The 15,915-nt window shown below is 44.4% G+C and overlaps 1 protein-coding gene across 1 annotated transcript; it reads left to right on the top strand.

Annotated features, from left to right (window-relative positions):
* Positions 1-12,592: 12,592 nt before the first annotated feature.
* On the top strand, positions 12,593-13,510 carry LOC134935901 (olfactory receptor 5AP2-like). Its single transcript, XM_063930753.1, has one exon. It carries the CDS (start codon positions 12,593-12,595, stop codon positions 13,508-13,510), a length of 918 nt encoding a protein of 305 aa, XP_063786823.1.
* Positions 13,511-15,915: the final 2,405 nt, after the last annotated feature.

Raw genomic sequence — 15,915 nt, 5'->3', positions numbered from 1 at the left:
TACTGAGGGACACTGGGGGGCAGATGTACTAAGCCTTGCAGAGAGAAAACATAGAGACCACTTTAAACTACCAACCAATCAGTTCTTAACTGTCATTTTTCAAATACAGCCTAAAATACGGTAGTTCAGAGCTGATAGGTTGGTACTTTATCTCTCTCCAATGCTTAGTACATCTGGCCCTGGGAGAGATACTGAGGAGTAGGAAGAACTGAGGCATGAGGTTGCAGGAGTCTCAGCTGGGAACACTGGGAGGAAGCAAAAGTCACTCTTATTCTCAAACACTTATAGGAGCCTAATATAGTGATTCAGTGCTCAAACTGTTCTCCCCAATTAAGCATAAACTGTGGAGACCAGAATAGGAGACCCTTCGGTATCGTAGTTCTTGTTTCGTGGTCAGTTTGTCAGCAGTACTCCAGTGTGGTGAGTAGACACAGCTGCTCCTGAACCTCCACATAGTCTTTCAATTTGCCTCTGAAGCCATAATATTCAGTTTGTATTGCTTCTATCCTCTCTCCAGGAGCATTTAGGAGTGTCTAAACAAGTTTTATAATGAGGTTTCATAATAATTTAAGGGTCAGGGTCAAAACTGAAGATGAAGTCACTGCAAAGCATCATGAAAACACTCACAAAAACTTTCAATGAGCTGCTGGAGGTGGAACCCAAAAACCAAATAATCAATAGGACCCACAGTGCTCTTCACCCCAAAGATCTCCAAAACAAGTGTCCTAGGGACATCATTTGCTATCTGCACTCCTTAAAAACCAAAGAAGCTATTGTACAGAAGATGAGGTTTCTCGACCAAGTTGACTTTACATACACAACATCCAGATCTTTCCTGTCTGACCTTGCAGCAATGGTGCTGGCTGATGCCCTTAACAGAAGACCACACTCTGGAAAGTAGAGACCAAGTACTGGTGGGACTCTCCAATCAGTATTCACGGTGTAGACAAAAGCCAAATGTCACTCTTTATTCAGCGGGAGGTCTTGATTCCTTCTGTGAGACCCTGGGCAGTCATAATTATTATTATTATTATTATTATTATTATAATTATTATTATTATCATTATTGTAGTAGTAGTAGTATCATCCTTTATTTATATGGTGCACAAAGGTTCCAAAGCACCTAACATAGGGCCTAATTCAGACCTGATCGCTCCTTTGAGAATTTGCAGAGGTTTTCGATCAGATAGCCGCCACCCAGACAGTGAAAACATGCCCCGTGCAAGTGGGCGTACGCCTTGCGAAGAGCTCGCCAAATGGCAGACAGCTGCAAATCCATTCGCATCTCACTCATCATCGAATGTTTTTTCTAGTCTGTGCAGTGTGTGCGCAGCCCAAGACCTACTCCTACAGTGTGATGAGAACAGGCCGATCGGGGCCGCAGCTGACGTCACACACCCGCCCTGAAAGGGAACACCTGCGTTTTTCCTGACACTCTAAGAAAATGGCCAGTTACCACCCCCAAACGTCCGCTTCCTGTCAATATACTTGCGTACGCCTAGAATTAAAAAAAAATGCTGGATTTTTTTTGCAGTTTACCCTTGATGCGTGCTCACAATGGCCCTCATTCCGAGTTGTTCGCTCGCTAGCTGCTTTTAGCAGCATGGCACACGCTAAGCCGCCGCCCTCTGGGAGTGTATCTTAGCTTAGCAGAATAGCGAACGAAAGGATAGCAGAATTGCTATTACATAATTCTTTGCAGTTTCTGAGTAGCTCCGGAACTACTCACAGATTGCGATCAGCTCAGTCCATTTTGTTCCTGGTTTGACGTCACAAACACGCCCTGCGTTCGGCCAGCCACTCCCCCATTTCTCCAGCCACTCCCATGTTTTTCCTTGGCACGACTGCGTTTTTTAGCAAACCCCGTGAAAACGCTGAGTTGCCGCCCAGAAACACCCACTTCCTGTCAATCACACTATGATCACTCGAGCGTTGAAAAAACTTTGCTCGAGCTTGTGTAAATCTACTAAGTTCTTAGTTAAATAACTAAGCGCACGCGCATTTTCCACCTAATCGCTGCGTTGCGAAAATCGGCAACGAGCGAACAACTCGGAATGACCCCCAATGATCTGTATGCATGCGCAGTCGATCGATAATTGTCTGCCTTGCAAATTCACTCTATAGCTAAAAAGTCTGAATTAGGCCCAAAGTACAGAGACAAATGTGCAAAACAAGAAAACAATGACTTACAGTACAAGACAAAGTAGGACAAGTACATGGTATCTAAACATTTCTGCATCAGCGGACATGACACTAAGATAAGCATTAGGGTGTCAGAAACTGAGGGTTAGGTGCCATTATAGGGAGCATGACGTAGAAGAAAGCCTAGGTAAGGGAAGGAAAAACACATGAGGGCAGAGGGCCCTGCTTTGTTAGAGCTTACATTCTGAAGGTGAAGGGGCAGACAGACAGGGGAGACACAGGTGCTGTAGACAGCATGGAACAGAGGGTTAGGATTAGAGGTGGCTGGGTTTGATGAAGAAGTGGATATTGAGGGCCCATTTAAAGCTGATGAGACTCTTATCGGGAGAATTAGAACATTCCAGAGTTAGGGAGCACCATGGCCAAATTCCTGGAGACAAGTAAAGGAGGAAGTGATTAGTAGGCAGGAGAGGCGGCGTGCATTTGTAGACCAAAGAGGGCAGGTGGGAGTGTAAAGGGAGATAAGGTCAGATATGAAAATGGGAGAGGAGACAGGGCTGTCATTTCAAATTGGCTCAATGGGCAGTTACCCAAAGGCCCCAGGAGTATAAGGGCCCTAGGCTGATAACTGAGGGTCCCCTTTTTCCAGGGGTACCAGAATTTTGAAAATCGGCCCTGGGCAACTGGATATATCCGACTTCAAAGCAGTGGTCCCCATCTGAGACTGTTAATTGCTCTTCCCAGCCAGATATCTTGGGTTCTGTCTGGCTTAGGGTTTTTCTGAGGGTATACTCCAAAGGCTGGGATTCTCCCCTTTCAGTGTACACTGGCATCATGTCTCTACTATGTCCAGAACCAGAGATATCAGCCTTCCAGCAGCTGGTCCCCGCTCCAGCTCCACACGCCTGTTAAGCAGTTTTATATTTCCGTCGGTGGATTGCTCTGGCTCCTGGACTCTGATCCCCAAGTCCCCAGTACCTCCTGAAAAGGGGGACTTTCTAGTTTTTTTATCCTAAATCTAAGAAATCTATCTTCAGGAACTGGAGATATCTGCAGTCAAGCAAGCTGTCCTCCCACCAGAAAATGATGAATAACTGTCACGGTCCTGACTAAATCACTCATGTTCTGTTACCTCAGTGTTTCCTGCAAGCCTGCATCTGCTCTGCAGCCCAGTATACTCTGCACACCTGCACCTGCTTCACAGTTCAGCATACAAGCTGCAGTGTAAACTCCCTCACTGTTCAGCATAGTGCTCTGCTTCCTGGTGTTTAGGCTTCCATCTTTCCAGCCTGCTGGGCATCAATCCACATCAAAGGCTAACCTGGATTACTGCTGTGAAAGGTTCTGATCACCTGACCATGATCCATCCACTTCTGAACAAGAGTCTCCCGTAATCACCTGACTCTATCCACCAATCATCAAGCACCAAGGGGTATAAGTAAGGAGACCTGAGTTTCAGAATCTGCCAGTTCCATGAGTCACACAGGGGTGGTATTCATGTGACCGCCGGTCAGCTGACCAACAGTCACATGACCTCCTCCACGAGCCTGACGGCTCACTTTCCCGATGGTCGGCATGCCGACCAACAGGGACTATTTCCACTCGTGGGTGTCCACGACACCCATAGAGTGGGAATAGAACCCGTGGTGACCTCAGGTCGCCACCGAGCCCGCAAGGGGCTTGCTGCACTCGCCCCTCCCCGCTGGGATCCCGGCGTCGATATGCTGCCGGGATCCCGGCGTCGGTAAGCTGAACAGCGGTCAGGAGACCCCCGGTCAGCCATACTACACCCTCACACAGCTCAGTGTGTGAGCCTAGTAGCTAAGCTCCCCTGAGTTTACAGATATTGGGGGTCATTCTGACCCGTTCACTCGCTGCTTTTTATCGCAGCAGAGCGAACGGGTACCCACTGCGCATTCGCCAGCACCTTAGTGCGCCAGCGCATGCCTGACGGCCGAAGGCCGTAGTAGGTCTGCGATCGCCTCTGCCTGATTGACAGGCAGAGGCGGTCGCTGGGTGGGAGAGGGCGAAACTGCGGCTTTTGGCCACTGTTTCGTGGGCGCGGTCTGGCCAACGCAGGCGTGGCTGGGCCGTGCGGGGAGTGGCCCACAGTGGCTGCGCTGGTCGGGAGCTACTCTTGAAGTGCAAAGACATTGCCGCTGTACGATGCCTTTGCACTTCTGCGGAGGGGTGGCACTGACATGCAGGGCGGACTAGCCCTGTGCTGGGTCCCCCCCCCGCATGTCTGAGATCAAGATCGTAGCTGTGCTAAATTTAGCACAGCTACGATCAACTCGGAATGACCCCCATTACCTTAATACCTGCAATCCTTTGTACCTTTGCACTCCAGTCTGGTTGCACTCAAGTCCGGTTCCAGTCCAGCTGCATTCCAATCCAGTTTGTCCTGTTCCAGTCCGGTTGCACTCCACTCCGGTTGCACTCAAGTCCGGTTCCAGTACAGTTGAATTCCAATCCAGTTTGTCCTGTTCCAGTCTGGTTGCATTACAATCTGGTTCCAGTCCAGTTCTCCCAGTTCCAGCTCGGTCAGCCCTCCAGTTTGGTTCTTATCCAGAAGTGTCATTATTGGTTCCAGCCAAACCTTGCTCAACATTGGTCCTGTTAACCTTCGCTCATCACCCTGCCGTGTTTCTTACCAAGTAAGGAGAGTTTTATATTATTACAGTACCTACAGTATCAATCTAGTACTCAGCCGGTTAATCCACTATTAAACTCCTCCCTACTACATTCACAATCCTGTTATCAATACCAAAGTCCCTGGTGTTCAAGTGGTCAGGATACGGCTCTCTGTACCGAGACCCGGGTTTGACTCCCGGTCAGGTATTTCTCTTTACCTCTTTATCGCACTGTTTCCTTCAGACCAGCCAACTCCGCACATAGTCCTCCAGTTACACGCACAGACGTCACATAGACTCCGGGTTCACAAAACAAACAGTATTAAGCCCACTCCACTATCCACCCCTCCCCTGCGTATTTAACACAACCCCTACCACTCTGGAAGTTATGTACTGGGTCCCCTTCATTCATCCCAATGCCCCCATATACAGTTTAGTGTTCTCCCTCCACCCTGACCTGAAAAACATGAATTATTGGGGGTCCTCGAGGACAGAGTTTGGGAACCAACTGCTATATAGTAGAGATGAGCGGGTTCGGTTTTACTCGGATTTACCCGAATCTCCTTATTGGTTATCAGACGTCACGTGTTTTGGATAGCCAATAAAAAAATCCAGAAAATTAGAAATGGCAATAATTCTGGCGTAAAGAACCGAGTAAATCAGGACCAGCTCATCTCTACTATATAGTGATATATATACTGTATATGCAGATGAGACAAAACACCACTCACAATGTTTCAGAGACGCCGGGCTGCGACTTTCACCACACAGAAATACGTTTTACACATGGACAAAGTTTCAGATGAAGCACAGTGGAATTTGGCATGAGAAAAAGTCACGGCGGCTGCATCGTACAAATGTTGCATCAAATTGCAGTCTGGCTGAGCAGTTTCGTCTTTTCCAATGGTTTCATTCGTGTGAATAAGATTTTTAGCTTAAAAAGACGATTGGAGCAGCCACGACGCACATGACCTGGTGCACTAAATAAAGCTGTTTGGCACAACGTCAGCAATAGGTGAATAAGAAGACATCTGTAATGAGAGTAGCTTGCTCGGTTGTGGTCTTATTTTGATTGAAAACAGGAAATTGCAACAGATATCTCCAATTTCTGCTGTGCCCCCCCCCCCCCCCATTAAATAGATTCAAGGGATACTTCAAATTTGCAGATATCCCCAGAAATGGGTGTTTTCAGGTTATATCCCCCAAATGTTCTTTGCTTAAAAGGCCCCCAAATCTTAATGCTAATAAAATTATTTTTACAATTTTCCTTACTTAACTCAGAGATGAAATAAATATATTGAATATTATCTAAGGGATATTTATTTCCCCTAATGCTGAGATAAATAGTGCAGATAATAAAGACAAAAATAAAAAAAGAAAATTACGGGAAAACAGCTCACTAATTGGATTGGTTCTGAATTCCCATAATTGGTGATGTGATCTCTGGGACAGGAGAGAATTGTACTCTCGGGTCACAGAGATGTATATAATAAAGGTTCCTCGGTCACAGCAGCCAGGGGTTATGTGTATCCTGGATGTCAGACTGTTACATGGAGACTACAGAATGATATACATCTCTTACCACAGGTCTCGTTATATTGATGATATATAAGACAAGAGACAGGTGCATGAGATGCAGAGGCATTGCTAGGCCTGGTACACAAGGACGGCCACCAGGACTCATTTAGATGGAATTTATTATTAATACAGCGGTCATTATATTCACTGATCTTTTTATGATTTACTGAAACAGTTGTCACAGACGTCCTGTATTATCAGTGCACAGAGTTACCACTTTCCTCCTAATATACTCATTATGTCACCAGAGCGAGGGGGCACCAAATTCTATTACATATCACCATTGTACAGTGCATTTTACTAGGTGAAAATCATGCATCTGAGCCTCCTTATCCAGGTAATACATTACCTAGTACATACAGTATGTATATATATATATATATATATATATATATATTTATTTTGAAACTATATGTATGCGTACATTTTTGATGTAACACACTATTTGATTAAAAAATACACTTAATTATATGAAATTCAGCTGTTCCCAAAGGAGGGTCCTCTGTTGGATAAAGATTCAAATCCGCAATTACACAACAAAATTCAAGGGGGCACTTCAATACATGTATTGTCCAATGGAATAGCCCACCACAATATTGTCGAATGTGAAAATAGTGTACAGTTCTTATCTTTCTGTCCCGTGATGGCTTGAGGTGATGAGGGCTGCTATCCTCTTTCTTCCTCTGAAAAGAAATGCTCGCACCAGTAACACCCGATAAAAGCAAGAGCCTCTCAGTCTTAAAAAGATTTTTTTTTAAATAAAAAATTTACAAGTAAGTAAAATCTAATCTTACATGACACATATAATGTGCGACCTCCCTTTGGGGTAGTAGTTTTCCCTTCAACTTCCATAACCCAATTTGGGTGGGAGCTCCTTTGGCAGCAAAGAACCCACTAAAGAGAGGTCACTCCAAATTTGATATCCAACATGTTTCGTCAAATATTGACTTCTTCAGGGGTGTGTATTTTTTAAATGTCAGCTTCTTAGAAGTCTCCTGCTTATTTCCCAGGTGTTGTAGAAACACTTGTTAAGGATATATCTCCTCCTGGAGATGATATATCCAAATTGTATCTAAGGCACTGTTCCTAGCACGTGGTTCACAGTGTAAAACGCATGTCCAGGCAGAAAGCGTGTACTTGAGGAAGATCCTATCAAAGCTGACTCATTTTTTTAGATAAATGGCAAATTTAATAGATTTGGGTAGAGCTGTAGATGCAACTGATCTAGATGGTGGTAAGACCTGTGGCACTCCCTTACTGTACATTGAAGACAGATAAATAAACTGGCATGCTTGGAATGAAACTAGAGGTTGTCCGAGTGAGCATAATACTGGTGGAAGTTGCAGATAATGGATTACTGTACATTCAGAAAAGAGAGCGCTTAATAGCGGAGTCATAGGGCTGGATTCAAAGGTGGATGCAAATCCCAACATGGCTGTGATCCCGTATGCAGCAGTTGTAGGGAAATATGCAAATGCCGGCCACTGGGAATTGTATTGAGACGTCCCAAGTCCATCACTGGAGCCTATACCACTGTATATGAATTTGCAGTTGCAGCCTCAGGCACCCCCTCCCCCAAACAGCTGCAACCAGTGGCAGCTCCAGAGGTGGAGTCTAAAGTTTAAATAGGGAATAGGGAAGCCACACCAACTGCCAGTGAGTCAATTTGGAATGACAGTTGGTGGCAGTTGGTGCGGCTCCACCTCTGGAGACACCACTGGTTGCAACCCACTTGCGTTTGAGTCACCACCACCCATTATCTCTGACAAATGCTCCCTGTCTGTCAGTCACACTGCATTCAAGTTTTTAATGTGGCTGCCGACGGTAATCACACTTGGTCCATGTGCAGGCAACTAGTTCCCATGTGCAATACATAAATAATCGGTCATTTCTGCAAACAGCGACATCACATCCGCCTCTGAATCAGCCCATAGTGTCTGTATCTGATCAATATAATCCTCTTTAATATAATTAATGGTGATCTTACTGCAGGCTTGTAATGGAAAGTATGCGTGTTTGCAGATGACACAAAATTGCATTACAGAAAAGAATCCGTCTGAATATAAAACAACATAAAAATGGCAATTACCAAGGATGATATATACAGTAGCTGGGAGTGTCCATTTCATGTAACGTATAAGGTAAGCAAGCCACGGTGCATGGAAATGGGGAATGTGGTTCAATCTAGGCTGCATAGGAAGAATAATTAGCAGCAGAAGGAAACAGTCAGCGATGCCGCTATAAGGGTCTTTGGACCTGGTAAATAAATGATCAATTAAATTACCAATATAATTCCTTTCCTTCATTACAAAACCTATCCAGAAAAGACCTCAGCATGTAACAGCGTAGCATAGAGACGGGAGAGGGAAATATTATAGAAGATTCCAATATACAGTTTGAAGGTACAGGTAGAACGTTCTACAGATGGAGAGAAGTATAAGAACAAGAGCACATGTACTTATAAAAAGGGATTAGATGTGGTAGATTAGATCCACAAATATGTGGTACAATAATACATGAATAATACATGGTACAGTATTACATATAACAGAAATGGTACAATATCGCATATAACAGAAATGGTATAGTCAGGGCCAGTTCTAGACTTTGTGACGCCCAGGGGGAACGTTTCCTTTGCCCCCCCCCCCCCCAAATTCAAAATAGGTACTGTACAAAAATATAGCTGATGGGGACGTGGCCAAAGAATAGTACCAATTCATGTTACACCGCACAGTAGTGTCTGTCAGTCACATTACACTACATAGTAGTTCCCTTTATACACATTATGCCATGTAGAGCCCCTTACACACATTACACCACAGTAGAACAGAGCCCCTTATATACATTATGCCAGGTACTGTGGAGTATGTATACACGTTACACCAGGTAGAGTCCTTTTTATACACATTATGGCAGGTAGAACCTCTTATACACGTTACACCAGATAGAGCCTTTTCTGAAAACGTTATGTCAGGTAGAGCCCCTAACACACATTGCACAAGGTAGAGCCCCTTAGACACATAACACCAGGTAGAACCTCTTATACATGTTATTCCAGGTTGAGCCACTTAAATACATTTTTCCAGGTAGAGCCCCTTATACGTTATGCCAGGAAGATCCCCTTATACACGTTACACCAGGTTGAGCCCTTTCTAAAAATGTTAAAGCCCCTTATACACATTATGGCAGGTAAATCTCCATTTATACATGTTATGCTAGGTAGAGCCCCTTATACACGATACACCAGGTAAAGCCCATTATACATGCTATGCCAGGTAGAGCCCCTTATACATGTTACACCAGGTAGAGCCCCTTATACATGTTACACCAGGTGGAGCCTCTTATACACATTATGCCAGGTAGATCCCATTTTCTACAAGTTATGCCAGGTAGAGCCCCTTTTAAACATTACACCAGGTAGAGCCCCTTATACATGTTACACCAGGTAGAGCCTCTTATACACATTACGCCAGGTAGATCCCATTTTCTACAAGTTATGCCAGGTAGAGCCCATTTTAAACATTACAGCAGGTAGAGCCCCTTTTATACATGTTACGCCATATAGAGCCACGAGAGCCACATGTTCTTGTAAGGACACCACTCCCGGAAATACCCATGGCTGCTGGTGGTCCTCTGATGCTACCAGCCAAGTGTGGAGTGTACAGATCGGCATCCTAATTGGCTACAAGTGGGCGACAGGAAAAGCAGAGAAAGTGCAAAGGACACCATTTTGAGAAGCATCGCCTACCAATAATAAACATAGGCAAAGGATAATTTTGTAAACCTGTGGGGTATGGGACACTGATCCCTCTGGAACACATAAGAAGGTTTACAATCCTACCTGAATGAACTCATTTAAGTTGGCACAGAGAACTACAAGATCGGAACTATTTACAGGACAAACACAATGGGAGAGTTCAGACTTTTCCCTCCATTTTATTTTTTGAGAGAGAGTTCAAACATTTTCCCTCCATCTTTATTCCCTTTCCCAATATTGTATTGTATTTGCTGATACCTGAATACCTGCATTTATCAATAGTCAGTTTTTGTAACACATGTATCTTATTAGTGTAGCATTGTGACTCCGGTTAATAAACTTATTGTTACTACATACATTTGCAATACTCTTCATTAATCTAGTGCAGACCCAGCTCCTTCTTTTCTTACTGTTTAATATTGTGCATAGATAATAGAGGTAAACAGTGCTGCCTTTTTGTCCCAAACTTGGGCTCTGTGTACAGATCGGCACCTGCTGGTACCAGTATATATTGGTACAGCAGGCAAGTCACTGATGGTTCTTGATATAAATCTATATAAAATGCAAGTGCAAAATTTCAACTTACTTTTATTTAATATAGGTCAATGCAGGCTGATTTTTTGGACATATTTGTGAGCTTATAAGTCTAGAGCAGTGGTCTTCAACCTTTAAGACAGTATGGGCCACATTTAAAAACTCAGTGAAGTCCGAAGGCCACTAAACGCATTTTGCTGCCTGTGCTCCAAGTCTCTGCGGCTCAGTGTGTTCCGTGCTCCCTCCCCAGCAGTTATTCCAGGCTCAGGAGGCCTTCCACATATTATATATACATATTTACAGAGGCGCAAATAGATAAAATGTGTTAATGGTACTGTGTGGGTGTGGCCAGTGTAAATGGGGGCATGATACACATATGGGGGGGTCCAGTTACACATATGACACCAATAGTGCAGTGCCAGATACACATACGCCGCCAATAGTGCAGTGCCAGATACACATATGTCCCCAATAGTGCCAGATATACATATGCCTCCATTAGTGCCAGAATCAAGATCTTTCCACCTCACTGCAACAACTGCTTTCACCTATTTCTGCATTCACTTCTCCTGAGAATGCTGTATCACACCTGTACCAGACTATAGACATAGCCCTTGACGAAGTGGCTCCAGCTACCCATGGCACTCAACGTAGGCCTAGATGTCAACCGTGGCACTCTAAAGTAACAAGATACTTACAAAAACTGTCACATAAAGTTGAACGCCAGTAGCGTAAATCTCGTATTCCAAATGACTTCCTCACATATAAGGCTTTCTACCACTCTTATCGTAATGCCCTGGACACTGCCAAACACACATATTTCCAAACTCTCATCTCTGCTGAAGCCTCTAATCCCAAACAACTTTTTAATACATTTAAATCACTTCTCAACCCTCCTTCACCCAACCCACCAGCCACTATCAAGGCGCAAGATCTTGCTTCCTACTTCAAGGACAAGATTGATTAGATCCAAGATGAAATGGTATGCTCTTCCTCAACCAGTGACCTACTCAATTCCTTACCTGAACCCTTTGGCACTTCCTCTTCATTTGATCCCACAAATGAAGATGAAGTATCAGCACTCTTCTCATACTGCTACTCTACTACCTCTCCTCTTGATCTTATACCCTCACAAATAAGTAAAGCTCTGTCTCCTGTGTTCACCCCAACCTTAACTAACATCTGTAATCTCTCTCTCTCTCTCTCTCTACTGGTATCTTTCCTTCACTGCTCAAGCATGCAGAGAAACATACCATATCCAGGAATATATCAGGGCAAGCATGAGAGAAACAGAAGGTAATACTGTATGTACCTAGGCACAGATGTCAGACAGAAAAGGTGACTCATATCCAAGCATAGGGTGAGGGCCAGCAGCAAAAAGAGAGAGTGATCTGTATCCAGTTACATATCCAGGCACAGGGTCAGGGCAGGCAACAGAGAGAGTGTTCCATATTCAGACACAGGGACAATGCATGTTACAGACAGATACAATGGTTAGAATCCAGTAAGTCAGTACATGGTAGACAGTATGGGCTTCCTGTGCAGCGCAATCATGTGACTCACTGCATAGTAATTATGTTATATAGTGCTTGCCTCAGAAAGTGGTGGTAACACATTAGATGAGCACTCACTGACCCACGGAACCTAACAACAATGCATATACATGGTCAGCTGGAGATGTGAAGATACAGTCAGCCAATCAGAAACCCTGTTTTGTAAGAAGCCTACATGAAAAAATAATCTTAAACAAGAGGGATAGGAAGATATGGATGGATCAGGGGACGATGGAAAACATAGGCTCATGCACCTGCACACCAATAACTCTTGCTGGTTTTGTTTTGTGTTTATGTGGCATTGCTTGGATTGTAATTATTTTCAGACATGTGAATTATTGTACTGATGCTTCTAACCAATTTTCTGTTTTTCATGCCTATATACAGAGAACACAATGGAAGTGATAAACATGACCCAAGTGAGTGTGTTTGTGTTTTCTGGCCTTAATATCAATGAAAAACTTGCTCCGTTCCTCTTCATACTCTTCTTAGTTGTGTACATGGTGACTGTAGTGGGAAACATCAGTATGATGGCCATTGTCCATATCAGCTCCAACCTCCACACCCCAATGTATGTCTTCCTGAGCTACCTCTCTCTGGTGGACCTTTTCTACTCCTCAGCTATAACTCCTAAAATGCTCTCTGACCTTATCTCAACGAGGAAGGCCATCTCATTTGTTGGGTGTGCCCTTCAGTTCTTCTTCTTCGCTGCTCTGGCAGTTACTGAGGTTTTTATTCTCGCAAACATGGCATATGACCGGTATGCTGCCATCTGCCACCCTCTCCACTATGTCTCTATAATGACCAAGAACATATGTATGTATCTGGTTGTCCAGGCTTTCTCCATCGGCTTCATGCAGTCATCTGTGCAGACCAGCTGTTTATTCAGTCTCCAATTCTGTGGATCCAACCTTATAGACCACTTCTACTGTGACGTCCCTCCACTGCTCCAGCTGTCCTGCTCTGACACCTTCCCCTGTGTCATAGAAACAGTTTTTTTTGTAGTTTCTTGTGCCATGGGGTCATTTATAGTCATCCTGATCTCATACATGTACATCATTACTTCCATTCTACGGATTAATTCTGCTAAGGGACGACAGAAAGCCTTCAGCACCTGCTCCTCACATCTCACCTGTGTCTCCATCTTCTATGTGTCAGTTTTCTTCACTTACCTACGCTCTCCCTCCAATGTCTTAAAGAAACAAGACAAGATGGCTTCTGTCTTATATACAGTAATGACTCCAGTGCTGAATCCACTTATATACAGCCTGAGGAACCAAGAGGTGAAAAGGGCCATTAAGCGAGTACTGTAATGTAAGATTTTACTAGTGAAGATATAATTCTGTCATTTTACTAGGGATAGCTTTGTGGTTCTCTTAATCAAGATTAAACTAGAGATGTGCGGTTCGTATCTCCAGAATTTTGAATCCACACAAATTTTGTGAATCTGACATGAACCAAAAGCTGGTCCAGATCTCCCGAGGAGATCCAATCCAAATTAAGGGCCTAATTCAGACCTGAACGCTGTTGTACGAAATTGCAAGGCAGGCAATTGTCGATCGACTGCGCATGCGTACAAATCGGTATGTGCAGGCGCGAGGCCAAACTGCAAAAATATCCAACGTCTTTTTTGATTTCTATGCGAACGCAGGCTGATTGACAGGAAGTGGACATTTGAGGGTGGTAACTGACCGTTTTCTGTGAGTGTCAGGAAAAACGCAGGCGTTCCCAAGTGTTTTGAGGGAGTATGTGTGACGTCAGCTGTTTGTATCACACTGTAGGAGTAAGTCCTGGGCTACGCACAGACTGCACAGACTGAAAAAGCATTAGGTGGTGAGTGAGTTGCGAACAGATTTGCAGCTGACCGGCGTTTGCAAAGCTTTTCACACGGTATACGCAGACTTGCACAGGGAATTTTTTCACTCTGTCTGGGCGACGACTATCTGATCGCAAACCTCTGCAAGTTCGCAGAGGAGCGATCAGGTCTGAATTAGGTCCTAAGGCCCGGTTTGGATCTTCCCATGGTTCGGAATTCGGAATCAAGTTTTGGATTGAAAAAAATTACATGATTTTTGCTGTTTTATTGATTTTTATAAAAAATTTTTATCAATGATTATAGATTGTTTCCTACATTTTAACCGAACCAAAAAACAAATCTGAAGAAAAACACTTGAGGGCGGTTTTGCCAGAACCAAAAGACGATGATGAGTTTGAACCAAAACACGGGGTCAGTGAACATCTCTACAACATAATGGGACCTCATTCAGAAAAGGACCACTATGCTGACATACACGCAAATGACCGATGTCACACAATGGCGTACGTTCCAATTGTGTTCATACAGAGGTGCATTATAGATTTGGACGCATGCAAGAAGAACTGTACGGGCGGTGTATGGGGCTTTTATGGGCAGCGACTGGGAGGTAACAGTGGTGTGGCTAAACAGAAGCACGTAGAGGGAGTATGGCTGCGTACTGAGAGCTCATACTACCTATGGCTGGTGCAAGTTCTAATGCAGCGACGGTTGGTGCATCTAAAGAGACTCCAGACAGGCAACGCAGCATCTATGGATGCAGCAAGTGGGTATCTCAGTCACTGCACTTTCCGGTGCTTGGGTGTACACCAGGGAAGGGCTTGCCGCAATTGCGTCCAACTCAGAATCAGGCACAATATGCAGCGCATTTAACACCTCAGTTGGAATAAATTGGATCATAGCGGTGAATTCATTAGGTACCAGGATCTGTCCGGATTCCTCTGGCCGTCTTCTGACTGTCGGTTCCCGACTGCCGGGATTTCTTACCCAACCCAATAAAGGAGATAATAAAGTGAATGTAAGATTGATAATTGACCTTCTCCTCAGTGGTGAATTCAGTTGTTATTCTTTGAATACATTCTTATATTTAAGGGAGCACATTACAATGAATAAAAATAGCATCAATAAAATGGCAAATACATGAATATCAAAATGCATCACAGGTATTTTTTGGTAAATAAAGAAGATAGGATAGGTCTAGGGAAGAAAGGAATAAGCAATAAAGAGAGAGAGGGGGGAGGACATATTCAGGTCTCAACTGAAAAAAGTCAAAAACATTCCAGACTAGCAGCATCATGGAACTTTAAGATAAGTATAAATATAGGTATAGACCAAATCCAAACAATCAAAGACTTACACATGTAGTAACGCTGATCATGGCTACATCAACCATGCACACAACCCATTTACAATGAATGGGGTGGCTAAATACGCCACTCGATGTGGCTAGAGCACGGGCGTGCCTAGCTACGCCGAGAGTGCCCATGTGCCAAAGGGGTCTAGTATGGTATGCCGGCTGTCGGAGCCCCGGCGCACAGCATACCGGCACCGGAATAACGACCACTGGTATACCGACAGTGTGGCGAGCACAAATGAGCCCCTTGTGGGCTCGCTGTGCTCGCCGCACTGCTAGCATGGTGGCGCGCTACACATGCTACGCTATATATTCTCCCTCCAGGGGGGTCGTGGACCCCAAGAGGGAGAAACAGTGTAGGTATGCCGGCTCTCAGGATTCCGGCACCGGTATACTGTACACTGGGACCCCGACAGCCGGCAAACTGAAGACCACCCATGCCAAAGATGTAGCCACGGTGAACGTGGCTACATCTGTATATGTATCAGACTCCTGGAATTCCAACCAGTATAATCAGGTAGAGATAAACACTGAAGTGTTGTCAGTTAATG

Source organism: Pseudophryne corroboree, chromosome 6, assembly GCF_028390025.1.
Source record: "Pseudophryne corroboree isolate aPseCor3 chromosome 6, aPseCor3.hap2, whole genome shotgun sequence".
NCBI classification, from domain to species: Eukaryota; Metazoa; Chordata; class Amphibia; order Anura; family Myobatrachidae; genus Pseudophryne; species Pseudophryne corroboree.
Note: the sequence above shows the minus strand (reverse complement) of the source record. Positions and strands in the feature narration are given on the sequence as shown.

What these genes read in the sequence shown, in the direction of transcription:
- LOC134935901 (XM_063930753.1), top strand. Translation starts at nt 12,593, where the DNA reads ATGGAAGTGATAAACATGACCCAAGTGAGTGTGTTTGTGTTTTCTGGC.